Source organism: Eleutherodactylus coqui, chromosome 13 (genome assembly GCF_035609145.1).
Source record: "Eleutherodactylus coqui strain aEleCoq1 chromosome 13, aEleCoq1.hap1, whole genome shotgun sequence".
NCBI lineage: Eukaryota > Metazoa > Chordata > Amphibia > Anura > Eleutherodactylidae > Eleutherodactylus > Eleutherodactylus coqui.
In genome coordinates this window covers 101205673-101229504 of record NC_089849.1, presented here as the reverse complement: position 1 = coordinate 101229504, position 23832 = coordinate 101205673, and the positions used below count along the sequence as shown (strand labels likewise).

The 23832-nt window shown below is 43.7% G+C and overlaps 1 protein-coding gene across 3 annotated transcripts in view; it reads left to right on the top strand.

Annotated features, from left to right (window-relative positions):
• Nucleotides 1-23832, top strand: part of AXIN2 (axin 2) — a 43243-nt gene that overhangs the window by 13239 nt on the left and 6172 nt on the right. For 2 of the 3 annotated variants that reach the window (XM_066587741.1, XM_066587742.1), the window contains exons 4-10: nucleotides 16580-16682; nucleotides 17909-18049; nucleotides 18405-18862; nucleotides 18943-19116; nucleotides 19335-19556; nucleotides 20446-20514; nucleotides 22303-22470. In XM_066587741.1, coding sequence (XP_066443838.1) covers nucleotides 16580-16682; nucleotides 17909-18049; nucleotides 18405-18862; nucleotides 18943-19116; nucleotides 19335-19556; nucleotides 20446-20514; nucleotides 22303-22470 — 1335 coding nt within the window. Of the gene's footprint in view, nucleotides 1-16579; nucleotides 16683-17908; nucleotides 18050-18404; nucleotides 18863-18942; nucleotides 19117-19334; nucleotides 19557-20445; nucleotides 20515-22302; nucleotides 22517-23832 lie in introns of all 3 variants that reach the window. The other variant, XM_066587743.1, reaches the window with a different exon arrangement.

Genomic DNA, 23832 nt, shown 5'->3' with positions numbered 1-23832 from the left:
GAAGTATACATGAGTAGGGATCTGGGTGTTGAGACCCCGTCCAATTGCTAAAACCAATGGGCAGAAGCACTCAACTGAGCGTTGTGTTTCTTTGGCTGTTATTAGCAAGCAGCATATGGACCCCATAGGCTGAACGCTTCTGTCCATTTGTTTTAGTAATCGGTTGGTGTCTCAGCACCCGGAACCCCACCGATCCACACTTCTGACCTGTCATTATCACCCAGCAGAATTTTTTTTAAAGCTTTTTTAGTTATTTTGTAGCAACCTAACAGTATCTCCAGCTAGATTGGGGCTAGTGCCACAATTTGGATCTTGATTTAGAGTTTTTTCTGGTCCTATTCCAGCCAGAGATGTAGAAGGTTGAAGTAGGAGCTGCATGTACTAAACATGCAGCACTCACTTCAGCCTGTGCATAGTAACATAGATAACATGGACTTTTGACCAGGTTATGATCCACCATTATTCTGATTAACACTTATGGGGTGTCTTTTCCAGGAAAAGCAGAACGTGTAATGGGTTACATGAGAACAAATGTCCTTTAGCCAAGTGTTCCAACACACACAGGGATGTAACGATGGTGCCGCCTGTCTCAGGATGGTGGACAGCGAAACAGTTGGCGCTGCTCTTGCTTGCAGACGATCCTTGCTCCTGTACATTACTCACACGCTTTAATAACACATTGATTTCAATGTGTTTATTCGCATGAGCAATTCGTTCCTCGCAGTGATGCTGCAAGATTGAAAAATCGCTGCATGTCCAATGCAACATGCATGCAGTGCAATACAGTGAAAACTATTGGAAGTACTTGTGAGTAGAGATGAGCGAGCATACTCGCTAAGGGCGATTACTCGAGCGAGCATTGCCCTTAGCGAGTACCTGCCCGCTCGGAAGAAAAGATTTGGGTGTCGGCGGGGGGGGGGGGGGGGGGGGGGGGGGGAAGAGCAGGGGGGAACGGAGGAGAGATCTCTCTCTCCCTCCCCCGCTCCCTCCTGCTCACTCCTGCAACTCACCGCTCACCCGCGCCGGCAGCCGAATCTTTTCTTCCGAGCGGGCAGGTACTCGCTAAGGGCAATGCTCGCTCGAGTAATTGCCCTTAGCGAGTATGCTCGCTCATCTCTACTGGTGAGTTTTTCACACGCGGGACATTCACAAGTACATAGATGCGATGCGTTCTGTAAAGCAAAAAGGCATCATGGTCGCATGCAGAATCACAGTTTTACAAGTGCTCGCCTGTGTGAATGCACGCTTAGGGTCTTTCACATGTTTGCAGTTAAAGTGGTGGTAAACCTGCATCAGAACGCCTGCACGCATTTCGGTCGCGGTTTTCAACACAGACGTCCTTTTTACACTGAAAACGTGTTAAATAAATGTGCCCCACCTGCAAAAATCACAGCAAAAATGCTTGTGAATTTCTCAATGTGTTTCTAACTGCGACCGTGCGCATATGCTTTCTATATTTGCTATTAAATCATTCAGATTCCCGTGATCGAGCGACAATCTGAACGATTAGCATTCAGCGTTAATGCTTGCGCCGACTAGCGATGAATGGGAATTCGTTCTCTTACCGTTTGTCATCTGTTTGTGCAGGCATGAAAACTGACCAACCTGCGTGTGTGAACAGGCAGTCATCCATCTATGTAGGACTGCCTCTTTACTGTGAATGGCCTGCAGCAGGTTATACACTTTCAGGAGGTTTCAGGCTTTGTGCTGACTGCCACATAGAAATACTGCGCATTTAATGTTTAATACCATAGTGCTGATGGGAGTAAAGACACAACCACAAATTGTACAAAAAAATGTTCTCAAAGAGTATGGAGTTTAAGAAAAATACCCCTTTCTGATGTAAGTGCCCCTTTAAAAGCAATGTAGGTGATCTTTACTGTACAAGTGGTGTATACAGAGGCAGGTGATCTTTACTGTACAAGCGGTATAGACAGGAGCAGGGGATCTTTACTGTATGAGTGGTGTATACAGGAGCAGGTGATCCTTACTGTGCAAGCAGTATATACTAGAGCAGGTGATCTTTACTTTACAAGCAGTGTATACTGGAGAAGGTGATCTTTACTGTACAAGCGGTGTATACAGGAGCAGGTGATCTTTACGTACGAGCGGTGTATACAGGAGCAGGTGATCTTTACTCTGCAAGTGGTGTATACAGGAGCAGGTGATCTTTACGTACGAGCAGTGTATACAGGAGCAGGTGATCTTTACTGTACAAGCGGTGTATACTGGAGAAGGTGATCTTTACTGTACAAGCGGTGTATACAGGAGCAGGTGATCTTTACGTACGAGCGGTGTATACAGGAGCAGGTGATCTTTACTCTGCAAGTGGTGTATATTGGAGCAGGTGATCTTTACTGTATGAGTGGTGTATACAGGAGCAGGTGATCTTTACGTACAAGCGGTGTATACAGGAGCAGGTGATCTTTACGTACAAGCGGTGTATACAGGAGCAGGTGATCTTTACTCTGCAAGTGGTGTATATTGGAGCAGGTGATCTTTACTGTATGAGTGGTGTATACAGGAGCAGGTGATCATTACTGTGCAAGCGGTGTATATTGGAGCAGGTGATCTTTACTGTATTAGCAGTGCATACAGGAGCACGCCAAAAGTGTATTCAAATACACCGAAAAGCACGCAAAAACCTAACGAACATTCCAAAAAAAATGTGCTACAAACACGCATACACTCATGTGACCAAGACCTAAGGCCGGATTCACATTATCGTACTTGCGCAATACAAAACAGTTGAAAAACAACGAGGCATGTGCAAAAACGCAACCCCCGATGTGCAGACGCACGCGGATATGCCCATGTGAATTTGGCCTAAAGGTTAGATGGGCAGAACTCGCACAGGAAAAGAAGCCCGTCATCTGAATGGGTTAATGAACGAGTGACTTTTCTCTTGGACCGACAGTCCGAGTTTGAAAAATACCAACATTCCATGTAATGTGTGGAGTCCCTCATGAAAGGGCGTCCATGTGCCGTCCGGTGTGGGTTGTGCCCGAGAATCTTGGGCGCGGCTCGTTATTGGCTATGTCAGTACGGCTCAGGGCACTTTCACCGGTAAGATCAGTTGAGAGAACTGTAGACATCATGTAGCCAAAAACTGCTATAAAAGCCGTGTCTTCTCCTGAATCGTAAGCGCACGTTAGCACAGGCCTAGGGCCGCTCTCACACATGCGTGCAGGTAAACGCCGCTCGGAACTGCTGCATTTTACAGTCATTTCGAACAGCGTTCTTGGACATATGTCACGGCGTTCAACAGCACTTATTAACGCACCCCATCATTGTGATGGAGGAGAATTTGATAGCAATCAATAGAATGATAAGACGGTGTAGCATTTGCCGCAGAATTGTGTTATCCGCACCTAAGGTCTGTGTCACATGACTGTATTTGTGCAGCATTTTGCACTCGCAATATGCAGTGAATAGAACCCATTACCTTAAATGTGTGCGTTCACATAAGTGTATTTTGCGAGCGCATTTTGTTGGTGCGCAAAACAAAAAAAAAGCAGCATGCTCTATTGTCTTGCGCAGGGAAAGATCACTTGATGAACTAATTATACTAATTGCACATTTCAATCAATGAGAGCATGGTTGCATGTTTTTTTCCACGTGCAAAAAGAAGAGCAAAACACGCAAATACGTGCATAAAGATGCAACGCCATTACACAAATGAGAGCGTAAACATGATTACGCCGGTGCGACACTGTCCGTCACGCTGCTACATGGCTTCTCCTCTATCATGTACTCAGATGCTGAATGTAATAAACTCCACACTGCTAACATCTCATAAACGTAATACTAAACCAGACTGAGCCTGTGAGATGGGCCAAAGGGAAATATGTGTACGGGCCAGGCATTGTAGGGACGTATACGCAATATCTGGGACTTGTAGTCCCTGCAGTGATGCAGTGCAAGTGACGGCTAAGCCTGTAATAGTTTATATACTGTGCCCCCTGTAATAGATAGTATACTGTGCCCCCTGTAATAGATAGTATACTGTGCCCCCTGTAATAGATAGTATATGGTGCCCCTGTAATAGATAATATACTGTGCCCTCTGTAATAGATAGTATACTGTGCCCCCTGTAATAGATAATATACTGTGCCCCTGTAATAGATATATACTGTGCCCCCTGTAATAGATAATATACTGTGCCCTTGTAATAGATAGTATACTGTGCCCCCGGTAATAGATAGTATACTGTGCCCCTGTAATAGATAGTATACTGTGCCCCCTGTAATAGATAATATACTGTGCCCCTGTAATAGATAGTATACTGTGCCCCCTGTAATAGATAGTATATGGTGCCCCTGTAATAGATAATATACTGTGCCCTCTGTAATAGATAGTATACTGTGCCCCCTGTAATAGATAATATACTGTGCCCCTGTAATAGATAATATACTGTGCCCCCTGTAATAGATAATATACTGTGCCCCTGTAATAGATAATATACTGTGCCCCCTGTAATAGATAGTATACTGAGCCCCCTGTAATAAATGGTATACTGTGCCCCCTGTAATAGATGATGTACTGTGCCCCTGTAATAGATAATATACTGTGCCCCTGTAATAGATAATATACTGTGCCCCCTGTAATAGATAATATACTGTGCCCCTGTAATAGATAATATACTGTGCCCCCTGTAATAGATAATATACTGTGCCCCCTGTAATAGATAATATACTGTTCCCCTGTAATAGATAATATACTGTGCCCCTGTAATAGATAATATACTGTGCCCCTGTAATAGATAGTATACTGAGCCCCCTGTAATAAATGGTATACTGTGCCCCCTGTAATAGATGATGTACTGTGCCCCTGTAATAGATAATATACTGTGCCCCTGTAATAGATAATATACTGTGCCCCCTGTAATAGATAATATACTGTGCCCCTGTAATAGATAATATACTGTGCCCCCTGTAATAGATAATATACTGTGCCCCTGTAATAGATAATATACTGTGCCCCTGTAATAGATAATATACTGTGCCCCCTGTAATAGATAGTATACTGTGCCCCCTGTAATAGATAATATACTGTGCCCCCTGTAATGGATAATATACTGTGCCCCTGTAATAGATAGTATACTGAGCCCCCTGTAATAAATGGTATACTGTGCCCCCTGTAATAGATGATATACTGTGCCCCTGTAATAGATAATATACTGTGCCCCTGTAATAGATAATATACTGTGCCCCCTGTAATAGATAGTATACTGTGCCCCCTGTAATAGATAGTATACTGTGCCCCCTGTAATAGATAATATACTGTGCCCCTGTAATAGATAATATACTGTGCCCCTGTAATAGATAGTATACTGTGCCCCCTGTAATAGATAATATACTGTGCCCCTGTAATAGATAATATACTGTGCCCCTGTAATAGATAATATACTGTGCCCCCTGTAATAGATAATATACTGTGCCCCTGTAATAGATAATATACTGTGCCCCCTGTAATAGAAAATATACTGTGCCTCGGTAATAGATATATACTGTGCCCCCTATATTAGATAGTATAGTGCAACCCTGTAATAGATAATATACTGTGCCCCCTGTAATAGATAGTATACTGTGCCCCCTGTAATAGATAATATACTGTGCCCCCTGTAATAGATAATATACTGTGCCCCCTGTAATAGATAATATACTTTTCCCTCTATAAAAGATAGTATACTGTGCCCCCTGTAATAGATAAAATACTGTGCCCCCTGTAATAGATAAGATACTGTGCCCCTGTAATAGATAGTATACTGTGCCCCCTGTAATAGATAGTATACTGTGCCCCCTGTAATAGATAGTATACTGAGCCCCCTGTAATAGATAGTATACTGTGCCCCCTGTAATAGATAGTATATGGTGCCCCTGTAATAGATAATATACTGTGCCTCGGTAATAGATATATACTGTGCCCCCTATATTAGATAGTATAGTGCAACCCTGTAATAGATAATATACTGTGCCCCCTGTAATAGATAGTATACTGTGCCCCCTGTAATAGATAATATACTGTGCCCCCTGTAATAGATAATATACTGTGCCCCCTGTAATAGATAGTATACTGTGCCCCCTGTAATAGATAATATACTGTGCCCCATAATAGATAATATACTTTTCCCTCTATAAAAGATAGTATACTGTGCCCCCTGTAATATATAGTATACTATGCCCCTGTAATAGATAAGATACTGTGCCCCTGTAATAGATAGTATACTGTGCCCCCTGTAATAGATAGTATACTGTGCCCCCTGTAATAGATATACTGAGCCCCCTGTAATAGATAGTATACTGTGCCCCCTGTAATAGATAGTATATGGTGCCCCTGTAATAGATAATATACTGTGCCCTCTGTAATAGATAGTATACTGTGCCCCCTGTAATAGATAATATACTGTGCCCCCTGTAATAGATAATATACTGTGCCCCTGTAATAGATAATATACTGTGCCCCCTGTAATAGATAATATACTGTGCCCCTGTAATAGATAATATACTGTGCCCCCTGTAATAGATAGTATGCTGAGCCCCCTGTAATAAATGGTATACTGTGCCCCCTGTAATAGATGATATACTGTGCCCCTGTAATAGATAATATTCTGTGCCCCTGTAATAGATAATATACTGTGCCCCCTGTAATAGATAATATACTGTGCCCCTGTAATAGATAATATACTGTGCCCCCTGTAATAGATAATATACTGTGCCCCTGTAATAGATAGTATACTGTGCCCCCGGTAATAGATAGTATACTGTGCCCCTGTAATAGATAATATACTGTGCCCCTGTAATAGATAATATACTGTGCCCCCTGTAATAGATAATATACTGTGCCCCTGTAATAGATAATATACTGTGCCCCCTGTAATAGATAATATACTGTGCCCCTGTAATAGATAATATACTGTGCCCCCTGTAATAGATAGTATACTGTGCCCCCTGTAATAGATAATATACTGTGCCCCCTGTAATAGATAATATACTGTGCCCCTGTAATAGATAGTATACTGAGCCCCCTGTAATAAATGGTATACTGTGCCCCCTGTAATAGATAATATACTGTGCCCCCTGTAATAGATAATATACTGTGCCCCTGTAATAGATAATATACTGTGCCCCTGTAATAGATAGTATACTGTGCCCCCTGTAATAGATAGTATACTGTGCCCCTGTAATAGATAATATACTGTGCCCCCTGTAATAGATAATATACTGTGCCCCTGTAATAGATAATATACTGTGCCCCTGTAATAGATATTATACTGTGCCCCCTGTAATAGATAATATACTGTGCCCCTGTAATAGATAATATACTGTGCCCCTGTAATAGATAATATACTGTGCCCCCTGTAATAGATAATATACTGTGCCCCCTGTAATAGATAATATACTGTGCCCCTGTAATAGATAATATACTGTGCCCCCTGTAATAGATAGTATACTGAGCCCCCTGTAATAAATGGTATACTGTGCCCCCTGTAATAGATGATATACTGTGCCCCTGTAATAGATAATATTCTGTGCCCCTGTAATAGATAATATACTGTGCCCCCTGTAATAGATAATATACTGTGCCCCTGTAATAGATAATATACTGTGCCCCCTGTAATAGATAATATACTGTGCCCCTGTAATAGATAATATACTGTGCCCCTGTAATAGATAATATACTGTGCCCCCTGTAATAGATAATATACTGTGCCCCTGTAATAGATAATATACTGTGCCCCCTGTAATAGATAGTATACTGTGCCCCCTGTAATAGATAATATGATGTGCCCCCTGTAATAGATAATATACTGTGCCCCTGTAATAGATAGTATACTGAGCCCCCTGTAATAAATGGTATACTGTGCCCCCTGTAATAGATGATATACTGTGCCCCTGTAATAGATAATATACTGTGCCCCTGTAATAGATAATATACTGTGCCCCTGTAATAGATAGTATACTGTGCCCCCTGTAATAGATAATATACTGTGCCCCTGTAATAGATAATATACTGTGCCCCTGTAATAGATAATATACTGTGCCCCCTGTAATAGATAATATACTGTGCCCCCTGTAATAGATAATATACTGTGCCCCTGTAATAGATAATATACTGTGCCCCCTGTAATAGAAAATATACTGTGCCTCGGTAATAGATATATACTGTGCCCCCTATATTAGATAGTATAGTGCAACCCTGTAATAGATAATATACTTTGCTCCTGTAATAGATAATATACTGTGCCCCTGTAATAGATAATATACTGTGCCCCCTGTAATAGATAATATACTGTGCCCCCTGTAATAGATAATATACTGTGCCCCTGTAATAGATAATATACTGTGCCCCCTGTAATAGAAAATATACTGTGCCTCGGTAATAGATATATACTGTGCCCCCTATATTAGATAGTATAGTGCAACCCTGTAATAGATAATATACTGTGCTCCTGTAAGGGCTCAGTCAGACGGGCGTTTTTAGCCGCGATTTGCGCATGCGCATGCGTCCGGCGATTTTTTAAAACCATTGCTTTGCAATTTTATCGGACACATGAGCGCTTTTTATGCGCTCGTCCGATAAATTATAGAACAAAAAATCGCAGAATGCACCTATCTGCGATCTGCGATTCCTGTTCTCTTCTCTATATGCGTTCAATGGGGCCGGCGGCAGCAGCGCCGACCCCATTGAGAACATATAGAAGACAAATCATTCTTCTCTGCCACAGCTGTAACAGCTGTGGCAGAGAAGAACGATGTTTGCCCATTGAATTCAATGGAGCGGCAATACAGCCGCTCCATTGAAAGCAATGGGCTGCCGGCGTGCGCGGGGTGAATTGTCGGGAAGGGGTTAAATATATAAACCCTTCCCTGCAATTCATCCTAAAATGTGTTAAAATAAAATAAAATTGTATACTCACCTTTCCGCTGCAGCCGGAGTCCAGCCGCGGCCGCTGTCAGTTCTCCTGAACTGCTTCTCGGCACTATTCAGCCGGCGGGGCTTTAAAATCCCCGCCTGCTGAATGATCTGCCTCTGATTGGTCACAGCCTGACCAATCAGAGGCCGGTTTCACTCACACACCCATTCATGAATTCATGAATGGGTGAGTGACTGCTGCCTCTCAGCGCTGAGCCAATCAGGGGCAGGTCTGACTCACATCCATTCATGAATGGGTGTGAGTGAGGCATGCCTCTGATTGGCTCAGCGCTGAGCCAATCAGGGGGCAGGTCTGACTCACACCCCCTTCACACCCACTGCAGGACGGCCGCTCGGAGCTCCGGCTGCCGGCAGGTGAGTATACAATTTTTTTTTATTTTTACACATTTTAGGATGAATTGCAGGTAAGGGCTTATATATTTAAGCCCTTCCCGACAATTCATCCCGGGCTCGCCCGCAGCGCATTGCTTTCAATGGAGACGGCTGTATTGCCGTCTCCATTGAATGCAATGCGCTGGACAGCTCCGGCCCGTTTCTAATGAAACGCGGCTAGGAGCAGATTTTCGGACGATTTGCGGGCGACTTGCGCGCACCGGTCACGCGATTTGCGGATGCGCATCCGTCATGCGATCCGCAAATCGCGCGAAAAAACGCCCGTCTGACTAAGGCCTAATAGATAATATACTGTGCCCCCTGTAATAGATAATATACTTTTCCCTCTATAAAAGATAGTATACTGAGCCCCCTGTAATAGATAAGATACTGTGCCCCTGTAATAGATAGTATACTGTGCCCCCTGTAAGAGATAAGATACTGTGCCCCCTGTAATAGATAGTATACTGAGCCCCCTGTAATAGATAATATACTCTGCTCCTTTAATAGATAGTATACTGTGCCCCCTGTAATAGATAGTATACTGTGCCCCTTGTAATAGATAATATACTGTGCCCCTGTAATAGATAGTATACTGTGCCCCCTGTAATAGATAATATACTGTGCCCCATAATAGATAATATACTTTTCCCTCTATAAAAGATAGTATACTGTGCCCCCTGTAATAGATAAGATACTGTGCCCCTGTAATAGATAGTATACTGTGCCCCCTGTAATAGATAAGATACTGTGCCCCTGTAATAGATAATATACTGTGCCCCTGTAATAGATAGTATACTGTGCCCCCTGTAATAGATAATATGCTGTGCCCCTGTAATAGATAATATACTGTGCCCCTGTAATAGATAATATACTGTGCCCCTGTAATAGATAGTATACTGTGCCCCTGTAATAGATAGTATACTGTGTCCCTGTAAGAGATATGATACTGTGCCCCCTGTAATAGATAATATACTGTGCCCCTGTAATAGATAATATATTGTGCCCCTGTAGTAGATAGTATACTGTGCTCCTTTAATAGATAGTATACTGTGCCCCCTGTAATAGATAATATACTGTGCTCTTTTAATAGATAGTATACTGTGCCCCCTGTAATAGATAGTATACTGTGCCCCATGTAATAGATAATATACTGTGCCCCTGTAATAGCTAGTACACTGTGCCCCCTGTAATAGGTAGTATACTGTGCCCCCGTAATATATAGTATACTATGCCCCTGTAAGAGATAAGATACTGTGCCCCTGTAATAGATGGTATACTGTGCCCCTGTAATAAATGGTATACTGTGCCCCCTGTAATAGATGATATACTGTGCCCCCTGTAATAGATAATATACTGTGCTCCTTTATTAGATAGTATACTGTGCCCCCTGTAATAGATGGTATACTGTGCCCCGTATAATAGATAAGATACTGTGCCCCTGTAATAGATAAGATACTGTGCCCCGTATAATAGATAAGATACTGTGCCCCTGTAATAGATAGTATACTGTGCCCCCTGTAATAGATGATATACTGTGCCCCTTGTAATAGATAATATACTGTGCTCCTTTATTAGATAGTATACTGTGCCCCCTGTAATAGATGGTATACTGTGCCCATGTAATAGATAATATACTGTGCCCCTGTAATAGATAGTACACTGTGCCCCCTGTAATAGATAGTATACTGTGCCCCCTGTAATAGATAGTATACTGAGCCCCCTGTAATAGATAGTATACTGAGCCCCCTGTAATAGATAGTATACTGGCCCCTGTAATAGATGGTGTACTGTGCCCCGTGTAATAGATAATATACTGTGCCCCTGTAATAAATAGTATACTGCTCCCTGTAATAGATAGTATTCTGAGCCCCCTGTAATAGATAGTATACTATGCCCCCTGTAATAGATAATATACTGTGCCCCTGTAATATATAGTATACTGAGCCCGATGTAATAGATAGTATACTGTGCCCCCGGTAATAGATAGTATACTGTGCCCCCTGTAATAGATAGTATACTATGCCCCTGTAATAGATAGTATACTGTGCCCCCTGTAATAGATAATATACTGTGCCCCCTGTAATAGATAGTATACTGTGCCCCTGTAATAGATAATATACTGTGCCCCCTGTAATAGATAGTATACTGTGCCCCCTGTAATAGATAATATACTGTGCCCCTGTAATAGATATTATACTGTGCCCCCTGTAATAGATAATATACTGTGCCCCTGTAATAGATAGTATACTGTGCCCCTGTAATAGATAGTATACTGTGCCCCCTGTAATAGATAGTATACTGTGCCCCCTGTAATAGATAGTATACTGTGCCCCCTGTAATAGATAAGATACTGTGCCCCTGTAATATATAGTATACTGTGCCCCCTGTAATAGATAGTATACTGTGCCCCTGTAATATATAGTATACTGTGCCCCCTGTAATAGATAATATACTGTGCCCCTGTAATAGATAATATACTGTGCCCCTGTAATAGATAATATACTGTGCCCTTGTAATAGATGTTAGACTGTGCCCCTGTAAAAGATAATATACTGAGCCCCCTGTAATAGATGTTAGACTGTGCGCCTGTAATATATAGTTTACTATGCCCCCGTAATAGATAATATACTGTGCCCCTGTAATAGATAGTATACTGTGCCCCCGGTAATAGATAGTATACTGTGCCCCCTGTAATAGATAATATACTGTGCCCCTGTAATAGATAGTATACTGTGCCCCCGGTAATAGATAGTATACTGTGCCCCCTGTAATAGATAGTATACTGTGCCCCCTGTAATAGATAATATACTGTGCCCCTGTAATAGATAGTATACTGTGCCCCCGGTAATAGATAGTATACTGTGCCCCTGTAATAGATAGTATACTGTGCCGCCTGTAATATATAGTATACTGTGCCCCTGTAATAGATAATATACTGTGCCCCTGTAATAGATATATACTGTGCCCCCTATATTAGATAGTATAGTGCAACCCTGTAATAGATAATATACTGTGCCCCCTGTAATAGATAGTATACTGTGCCCCCTGTAATAGATAGTATACTGTGCCCCCTGTAATAGATAATATACTGTGCCCCTGTAATAGATAATATACTGTGCCCCTGTAATAGATAGTATACTGTGCCCCTGTAATAGATATATACTGTGCCCCTGTAATAGATAGTATACTGTGCCCTGTAATAGATAATATACTGTGCCCCCTTATTTAAAATCTTCTTTTCCCCGTGGACATGAGGCCTAATAGATAATATACTGTGCCACTGTAATAGATAGTATACTGTGCCCCCTGTAATAGATAGTATACTGTGCCCCCTGTAATAGATAGTATACTGTGCCCCCTGTAATAGATAAGATACTGTGCCCCTGTAATATATAGTATACTGTGCCCCCTGTAATAGATAGTATACTGTGCCCCTGTAATATATAGTATACTGTGCCCCCTGTAATAGATAATATACTGTGCCCCTGTAATAGATAATATACTGTGCCCCTGTAATAGATAATATACTGTGCCCTTGTAATAGATGTTAGACTGTGCCCCTGTAAAAGATAATATACTGAGCCCCCTGTAATAGATGTTAGACTGTGCGCCTGTAATATATAGTTTACTATGCCCCCGTAATAGATAATATACTGTGCCCCTGTAATAGATAGTATACTGTGCCCCCGGTAATAGATAGTATACTGTGCCCCCTGTAATAGATAATATACTGTGCCCCTGTAATAGATAGTATACTGTGCCCCCGGTAATAGATAGTATACTGTGCCCCCTGTAATAGATAGTATACTGTGCCCCCTGTAATAGATAATATACTGTGCCCCTGTAATAGATAGTATACTGTGCCCCCGGTAATAGATAGTATACTGTGCCCCTGTAATAGATAGTATACTGTGCCGCCTGTAATATATAGTATACTGTGCCCCTGTAATAGATAATATACTGTGCCCCTGTAATAGATATATACTGTGCCCCCTATATTAGATAGTATAGTGCAACCCTGTAATAGATAATATACTGTGCCCCCTGTAATAGATAGTATACTGTGCCCCCTGTAATAGATAGTATACTGTGCCCCCTGTAATAGATAATATACTGTGCCCCTGTAATAGATAATATACTGTGCCCCTGTAATAGATAGTATACTGTGCCCCTGTAATAGATATATACTGTGCCCCTGTAATAGATAGTATACTGTGCCCTGTAATAGATAATATACTGTGCCCCCTTATTTAAAATCTTCTTTTCCCCGTGGACATGAGGCCTAATAGATAATATACTGTGCCACTGTAATAGATCGTATACTGTGCCTCCTGTAATAGATGGTATACCGTGCCCCACATAATAGATGGTTTACTGTGCCCCCTTAATAGATAATTTACTGCGCCCCTGTAGTAGATAATATACTGTGCCCCCTGTAATAGATAATATACTGTGCCCATGTAATAGATAGTATACTGTGGCCCCTGTAATAGATAATATACTGTGCCCCTGTAATAGATAATATACTGTGCCTCCTGTAATAGATGGTATACTGCGCCCTGTAATAGATAGTATATTGCGCCCTGTAATAGATAATATACTGTGCTCCTGTAATAGATAGTATACTGTGCCACCTGTAATATATAGTATACTGTGCCCCTGTAATAGATATATACTGTGCCCCCTATATTAGATAGTATAGTGCAACCCTGTAATAGATAATATACTGTGCTCCTGTAATAGATAGTATACTGTGCTCCTGTAATAGACATATACTGCGCCCCCTGTAATAGATAGTATAGCTCTCCCGCGGAGAATCGCAGACTGCGGTCCCTGTTATCAGCTGGCCGGCCAAAGAATGGTTTTTATGCTGAAGTAAAAATCATTATTTGGCCGAAAAGCTAATGATGGCAGCATTTACATGCAACGATTATTGCTCAAAAGACATTGTTTAAATGAATTTTGAGCGATAACGTTGTGTGTAAATGGGCCTTTGGCTGAGTACAAGTGCTCAGCTGTCTCTAACTGTCCTATAGAAGACAATGGAAGGGAGATGCAAATGCACTACCTCTTTTACCCACACTTTGGGAAGTGCGAGATTTGAAAACTCATGAATGAAGGATATCCTGGCAGTTGGTCCTCCACCGATCAGCGTATTATACCCTATTAGTGTATAGGGTATAACTCGCTGTGATAGGAATACCCTTTTAAAGGGAACCTGTCACCTTCCTACAGCACCATATACTAAATTATGATGCTGTTAGGGAAAGTGACAGAGTCGAGTGAGGTATTATTTATACTCACCCGCACCCTGGATCCTGTGTGTCGCCCTCTGAAGACCACAGGGCACATGAAAATCTGACTATTTTCAGAGACACATGCACACGCTCTCCTATACAAGTCTATGGGAGAGCGCACACATGGGACTCTGAAAAACATCAAACTCCAGACCCCAAGAAGACTTCTTCCAGCCACGATTTGTTTCTGCATGCAAACTTCTCATCCTGCTGTTACCGCCAAAGCCCCTGTCAGTGTCCCATACAGTAATACGGCCCCCCACTGAGCCCACCACAAAATTAAGCCCTCTGCCACTTCTCTTTCCTGAGTGTGCAAGTCGAGTTAATGACCTAGTCGGAGTCTCCCCACACCTAGCAGTGCATGGTTGCCATGCTCTCCTTCCTATTTCCACTTGTCAGGTTCCTCCTACCCTGGGGGTCCGGAGCCGAGGACACAGGACAGCTACTACAGGTGTTCTTACTATAGGATATCCTGAAAACATAACCTGTTGGTGTGCCCTGGGCGCTGGGTGATTGACAGCTGGCCCTCCATGTACAGTCCTACACAGCTGTCAGTCACTGATAGCTCCGCCCACTGGACTCTTCAGCTCAGAATGTGCAGAGATATAAAGTAATAAAATACAAGTTCTACTGAATCTTCCCCCATAAAACTATATATCAATCTGCTCGGCTCCTCCTGCTCTATAACATCATGGCTGCAGTTTGGACAGCTTGTTCAAGCTGACAGGATCCCTTTAAGTGATCCTCTGTGTCTTTCTACAAGTGCACACAGAGAAGACGTTAAAGAGTGTATACAAATATATCAGGGAAACCAACCAGCCGACATATAACTGTCACATACTGCTTGTTAATGTGACAGAACATTTTTAATCGTGTCCCTTTAAGATCCCGCACTCCCTGTAAGTACTGCTCTTACAGTAAAGTGGAGCACTAGTTCCCAGGAGAGTCACCTGTCTGTCACTGGTTATTTCATTTTATTCTTCTTATATCCTGGGAGGAATTTTCCATTTTGTGGATAAATCTTCCTTCCCTCTTCTTTACCCCCCAGCAGTTCCCTCAAGCTGGATCCTTTAGGCCGGATTCACACGAGCGTATATGTGGATTTGTGCGCACATTTATCCCATGTTTTTGCAGAATTGGTGTTGCATATTTGCGCGTGCCACTGCTCACAGCCATTGAAATGGCCAATTCATGTAATGAGTTCAAGATCTGCTCTATGCCTACGCAAATCAGCAGGAAAATAGAGCATTGTGCGTATACTTTCGTGCGACCAAAAAGCGCATGCAAAATACACGCATGTAAACGAAGTCGTTGAAATCAAATACGCTCTTGTGAATCCAGCCTTAGTTATGGGAGAGCTCAGGACACCAGGGAACAAGGAGCAGTGAACTTCAAACATCACCTTATCTTACAAACCAGCCTTTTGATGTTAATGAGATCACAGGGAGGTGATAAAGCTGCTGCCAAATGAAGACAAGACTGAATGCAACTCAATCTTATTTCAAAGCTATTGCACAACTAGTTTAGTTTTGGGTCATGGACTCAAGAGCTGCTGCTCAAGTCCATGACACCAATGTCTTCTCGGTCGTCAACGTATTCTGCAGGCCCATCCGGTTGTGTACATGCCACTGGCAAGGGTTAAATGCAGCAGAGAAACATTGTATATCTATCTATCTCGTATCTATCTATCTGTAAAGAAGACTGCAGCCATAGGCTTGCGCAGCAGTTACCATCAACCCTAAAATATCACCGCGCAGAAGAGAGAAATCCTCATCATCTCTTGGTACATGTAGAAGTGTAAAGTGTTACCACAGCGCCCTCTGGTGCAACATTGCAGATTGCACATTGCCAGTCCCCACCATCTCTGGGGTTTAGATTATTATGTGATGCAAGTTCTGATCATTGGGATATTACTGTGCCTCAGTGCATCCTGGCGCCATTCTTTGACTCTCCTCTTGTCTCTCTGATAGGGATGGCATTCCTCCGTACCGCTCCAGTAACAAAAAGCAGCTGCAGAGAGAGATGCATCGCAGCGTCAAGGCCAACGGACAAGTCGCTCTACCTCATTTCCCAGTAAGTACGACTGCAGCCTGGTTAATACCGTATTAATTATCTAGCTGTTTATAATAATCCCACCATTAGGGGGCAGTATGCTTTGTGAATGTTTAATCTAAAATTATGGTAAATTGGAGATCCGAGTGCAATGATACAGATATTATGGTGGTTGCTCTGCTGGTGTTAAATGTCTTGGCAGTTGGCTTTTTAGTTGGCACGGACTCTGTAGATGCATTACGATGACAGTAATGTATATGTGGCGGCTCCCCAAGGATTGTGCTCTTTGGACTGGAGGTTCCGTATAGTGGAGTCAGGTGGTTCTTCTCACTTGGTTGGTTGATCAGTTGGATCACTTATGAGATAATGGTTTCTAGTATGATATCAGGGACCCTCACTCTTTAGCTGCACAGGCTTCTGGGTAATTGGCCTGTAGCGAGGACCAGTCCAGAAGGAGTCTTCATCCCTTTATAGAGGCTGTAATAAGATGTCTCAGGTGATCGTAGACATGAGTTGTGGTGGGATCTGCTGACCATCTAATGTCTACAAGCCACCTTTGATGAACCTGCCAACAAGTATCTTATGTCTGTGACTGGCTGTCTTCAGCTCCGTCCTGGTCATCTCATCGCTGTGGTCTGGAGCTGGACTATGTCTGGCTGTCTTGGCCCTAAAGTTCTTTTCTTCATTATCTCTGTCTCTCTTCTTCAGTTGCAGATCATTAGTATCCGATGTGTCTCTGTTTTCCATCCGACTCTCTGCCTTTTTTGTCTTCTATGTAATCCTGTAATTCTCCATCTATTACTGTCTTCTTGGCTTTATCTCTCCATGACTCTCTCTCTCTGCCCCATCTCTCCCATTGCCTGCTGCAGTCCTGTCTCTGCGCCTGTCTCTTCCTCTCACTGTCTCATCCGCCTCTCGCCTCTCCGCCGTACCCTCCCCTCTCCGAGATTTTTTTTTTGATGTTTGACAAGTGTCTTTGAAGATTTGCAACTACAGAGCGGCTCCTGATAGGCTGGTTGTAGTACAGAAGGAACAAGCGGGGTTCCACAGAGTGTAACCAACTGCTAGTGCCGTAGGCAAGGGCTGCTGGGCAGGATGCCTCTCCGTGAAGCCACCGCTCTGGCTGATAAATATCCAGAGCAGTCACATAGCGGCTTCGCTTCTCTCTACCTCTTTCAACGATGCAACGGAACGAACGCGCCTCCCTCTAAACCATGCCTGTCTCTTCTTCTTCCCGCTTTCCATAGAGGACACACCGTCTGCCCAGAGAGATGACTCCTGTAGAACCGGCAGTGTTCGCGGCTGAGCTCATTGCCCGGCTGGAGAAGGTTAAGCAGGAACAAGAGACGATGCACACACTGGAAGAGCGGCTGCAGCAGATCAAAGAGGTACAAGGCACCGATGCATGTCTAACTATTCGACAGGTCTTCTCTTGTGCTGCAGGGTCCCATGTTCAGCCTTCCCAGTACCTGCCTCCTCCTCTCTGCAGAATAGCAGGCACTGCGTTCTTTAGCGCCATGGACCAAGCTTGATGCTCTAGATCCTGGCACACCCTGACTCTCATCTGAATCGGCTTTATCATTGATCTTGTCTTCGCCTTATGTGGCGGGGATAAAGTTAGGTTGTCCTGCTCTAGCAGCTGTAGGTCTCCAGTATACAGTATATTAACCATTCATTGACCAGTAGAACATTGCGGTTGTTACACTGTTACTTCTCTACATCATCTCACTTTTTTGCCTCCAGGAAGAAGAACGAGAGGAGACCCCCATGTGTTTCCAGATGCTCCATGACCCCCTCATCTCCAGCCACCAACCACTAGCTCTTGTATCCTGTGATGATGACCCACAGGCCATCTTAGATGACCACTTATCGCGAGTCCTAAAGACGCCCGGCTGTCAGTCTCCACCCAGTGTGGGGAGGTCTTGCTCCCCTGATCAATCTCGTGTCCCAAGGCCTACACCGGTGGTACAGTCGGCATCCTGCCCTTTGCTTACCAAGAGCTTTGTAACCAAACATATGACCAAACACGTCCACCACCACTATATCCATCACCATACCGTGTCCAAGACTAAAGAAGAGATTGAAGCAGAGGCGGCACGGCGTGTGCAGTGTCTCTGCACCAGTCCTGCTGAGTATTGCTGCTACCTGAAGACCAGGACTCACTGTAGAGGTTTGGATCTACCTCTTCTGCACATGGACAGGTAAGTCCTGGTGCTCATAGCATGTGATGCTAGTGACTGGCAGGTTTATTAGGCCCTAATATTTCCCTTCTGTGATGCAGCAATCGCTCTGGCACCTTGTCTAGGAGGAAGGGGACAACTGACCATGCAGGGGAGGGTGGAGTAGACACCACCACAATCATATACCAGCTTCCCGTGGAAGAGCACTTACCGACCGCCTGGCACAGGGTTGTGGAGTGGCAGAACGAGCGGCCGAGCAAGCACAGATCTCACAGGTATCAGTATCTTCATCTGCTAGGTTTGGGGTAACGGGATAGATCTGGACTCAAGGTTTATGTCTTGCCTAGAGTATACTGGTGGCTTCATTGGGGTTTAGGAGGGTTGGGGTTTGCCTGGTGCAGATTCTGCTTCTTCTTTTAGATGACTAGTCTCAATGTGTCGCCACCTTCTGTCTATAGTCTCGATGACACTTACCTGTTTGTCTTCCATGTAGTGCACAGAACATTAAGAGAAATGCGACTTGTGAAACCATCCGAGCCTCTTCAGCGGAACGCCCAGCACGGCATCACCAGTGGAGCGCCCCCACTGGCCACACGAGGAGTCAGCTGTCCCCACACCCACCTGTTCAGGACACGACGGTGGTTTCGGTCAACACACTTGCTCAGTTGGAGGAGGCATGCAGGAGGTTGGCGGAGGTGTCCAGACCAAAACAAAGGTGAGGACGCCCCATTCCTGTATAGTTCATGAATGGTGAAGGTCTGAGGCACTGATGTCTCATTCCTACCAGACTCTCTTGGGATAATAAAACTAATCACCAGTATTCACAGGTCAGGACCTTAATATTGTTATGTGTCTACTGTAGTCTATCATCATCCTGCTACATTGTATCCATCAGTACAACAAACACTCTGATGCATTATGGTTCAGCTGGTTCCTGCGCAAATACTTTAAACGTAATCTTCGTGACCCCGCCTTCTCACCGTGTACCGCCATAGTCGTGCTTCAGTTTAAGGATGGTTTGGGTGAATCAACCCCAGGAGTGTAGGTCGATGGGTGTGGCGTCAGTATGTCGCTTGCACGCCATGCTCGTCTTGGTAGATGGCGGTATCTGTAATTATTGGTATCTTTGCTGGAGGACACAACCAGCAGCTCGCTCAGTTGGACGTCATTTGGGCGGGGCAGAGAGCACAGGTAAAGCTGGAGGCCACTTCAAAGCCACCCCTCCCTCGCCTGTTTACCCAGCATCGCATTCTACCCCCCATGTCTCCTTCCTCTTTATCAGGCCTCCGCTCGCACGGTCTCCAGCTGTCTACACTACCTGCTGCTAGAGAAATTCAAGACATGAAACGCGCAGCTGGAGCTTCTCCCGACTTTGTGTGGGTTTTTTTCCCATCTGCTCAGCAACTTTTGCTTTGTTTTATTCATTCGCATTTTTGCACTAAGATTGGCGACATGAAGACGACGGCTGGCTGTAATATATATATTACAGATATATATCTCTAATGGGCTCACCACGCAGCACCGTTTAACCCATGAATTGCCACACCTAACAGTTCTGTATCGCAGGTTTTGGTTTGTAATTTGCTGATTTGTGTATTTTCCAGGTGCCCATCATCCAGTCAGCAGCGTAGTCCCTCCTTGCCATGTCCGGCCGGGGCAGCCACATCACAGGAGTAAGTAGCATCATCCTAGGTTGGCATAAATAACATCTCTGTGAAGGGGAAGCAGCTGGCCATGGATGCAGATAATCCGAAAGATGGAAATTCATTCTATTGGATAGAACATGCATCAGAATGTCTCTTCGGCTGCTCGTTATCGCCACCGTCACGACCGCTGCACATATACCCATGTTGCATGATGTTCAGATTGAAGCACATTTTGTGGTCCTTTGAGATGCAGTTTTGTGAGCAATCTGTATAGCTGACCACAATGATAAAGAATTTTTACTGAAACGGTCATCTGATTTATGCGTAATCTTTCTTTATTGAATTTTCTAAACTATAGAGCCTTAAACAAGTGTTAAAGTCCAACCCAACTAAGGGAGTAAAGGTGGTTTCACATCTGCGCTGGAACGTCCCTTCCGTGGGCTCCGTTGCAGATCCAACACAAAATACTGGAAGATAAAGCTCCGCATGCACCGCTTCTTCTTCCAGCTAAAGTGGAAACTAAACAAATCCCATTCTAGTCAATGGGGTCCGTTCGGTGCTGTTTGGCTCCGTCATACGACCAAGTCATTCATCCGGGGATTCCCCTTTCCTACTCCCATAACAAAGCAGTAAACCGGAACCCCCGATGCAGACGTGAAAGCACCCAAACATACATACAGCAAACACGGCAATAGAGTATAAAGATGCTTCTCAAAATCTTGTTCGCCTGATTTACACAGTTTAAAGGGCTAGTACCGTCTCCTGTACATTAAGTTCCATCATTGTATAGTAAAAACTTTTACAACTTTCTATGCTTCCAGACTTTCCCCAATCTTTTCAATATCTTTTTTTGTCTCCTAAGGTTTATTAGAAAGTTGTAAAATGTTATTCTTCCATGATGAAAGTTTTATGTACCGGACCTTAAAGTGTATTTTCTTTAAAGATGTTATGTACTGGCCCTTTAAGTGTATTTTCTTTAAAGACCGGTCAGCATTATGCCCTGTAAGTAAAATTAAGTTCTAGTAGAGCCTCGATATCCAGCAAGCTAATGAAAGATGCTGCACTCCTCTGTAAAGAGAACACACCAGTGCCGGCTGAGTGTCCCCAGCTAAAATATTGAGGAAGGGCCGCAACGGCCCCAAAACGCGTCTATTGTATGCTGGATTAGTTCTTAATAAAAACAGAGGAGTTGAGCTTAGAAATACGTCTCGTGCTTCTTTAAGAAAAGGGATTGCGCCTACAACTACTTTTTTTCTACATTTATTCGATAGACCCAGGAAGAGAACTGTAATGAGGACTTCATGATGGCTCTACCTGGATAAGCCCCTAATAGTTTGGGCTCTTCTGGGCAGCCGCCTTTCTGCGAGATTTCCTGCTGTTTATCTATTGGGATATTTGGGTCCCACACAAACCCCGCTTTAGTTTTTGCTTTCGGTATAGACGGCAGGTAAACGCTCAACACTGCCCCAAATGCACACAATGACAGTTCTTCTCTGCCCTCTTCATCTTAAGCAGTCCGCAAGCTTTGAAGCCAGGCACCTGTCTGCCACATTTCATTTTTAATAGGCTTACCCTGGGACCCCCAGCTGTCTCCACAAAGCGCAGCATATTTTTTCCTAAATTAAAATATCCCCCCTTCACCCCCCCCTCCCCCCCCCCCAAGATTACATTGTGTCGTTCTTTCCACCATTTTATTTTATTTGCCACCATCCTTTTTATCTGCATTTGGGGAATCGGCTGCTTCGATTGTCTTATGCGAGCCTATTGTTTCTATTATAAGCCAACATTTCATAGTAACTTTATTTTTTGTTACAGGCAAAAAGAACCAAAGAGACTGCCGAGTGTCCCTCCACCTCCTTCTGCTGAACTCACAGTCACGTACTTCTTCTGCGGGGAGGAGATCCCATACCGGCGGATGCTGAAGGCGCACAGCCTGACATTAGGGCACTTCAAAGATCAGCTGAGCAAAAAAGGCAATTATAGGTACGAGGCCAGAACTATTCCCGTGTAAGGATATCTCCTTGACAGTGTGAGTCCAAGCTTCAGATGGGGCTGTTCATCACCCGCCATCACTGGCTCCATCTTCCATATCCATTATCAGTTGGGGTTGGGATGGGTATTTTGTTGGGTTCACTGTTTGTATCTTCTTGCTTACATGTATGCCACTACTCCTTAGGCCGGAGTCACACGAGCGTATGCACATTTGTACATGCATGAGCGTAGCTTTTTTGAGGAGCAAACAATGTTTTTTTGCTCGTCCATCAGCGTATTTCTCTGTACTTTTTCCGCCCCCAGGGCTTGTTCATTTGCTCGCGGCAAACAGACGCACCGATTGAAATGACTAATTAATTCCAGATGTGTTCTTTTTCCAGTGGCATTACATAGTGTTTCTCGCAACTTCTTGCGTATTGTGCACGCATTTATACACCCCCCCTTAAACTCTATGGACACCCTTGGTGTGCAGTTATGCAGAAATATAGAGAATGTTCTATTTTTTTTTATGAGACCAAAATGCATGCACAAAATACGGAAATGTGAATGAACACATTGAAATCAATGGGCGCTATTCACAATTCATCCATAAGAAGGCACAAGTGTGTGATAGTTTCGGCGCATCTTGGTACATGTTAGACACTTTTGTTTATGCCACCACTTGGTTGGATCACTTCAGACCACACCATTACTAAAGTGGCACATTTTAGGAGTTCACTTCCTCCTGCCCTCTTTTTCAAAAGCTTTTCAAAACTCTAGTGAAGTGTAAAAAAGTGTGTAAATTACAAACTAAATAGTCAAGTTGAGCCGCTGCCATTCCCAGTTCTGCCGTTATTACCAGGTACGGGTGACTATAATGTGCGTGTGGGGGTCTTAAGTCCTACATAATGCATTCATAGGATAACTGAATGGACTAAATATGTCGTCATTCCAGTGACCCCTCGCACATATCATGTGACCCTGGGATGGACGTGATGAAGGCAAAAACTCAGCTTCATCTATATCACAGTTTTTTTTTAACAGCTAACTTCATTAAAAGAGTTTCATCAACAGGTCCTCAATAGTTAATCAACGGGAACTCACCCCTTGCGAATCGCCCGACCTGCATTGACTCTTACAGGTTACACTTCCGACACCAGGAAGGGCCATGCTTCAGCTCCCATTGATTTCAATGGAACTGAAGCCAGCCAGGGCACTTCCTCTCCCGTCCATATGGCGCACATAAGCTCATTGCCAGGGAGCCCAAGTGGCGGGCCCCAGCGATTAACTATTGATGACCAATCCTGATGATAGAGAAGGAGAGAAAGGAGTAGAGCAACTTCTTCTGGGAGAAGTTAAATCATTTTTTTCCTT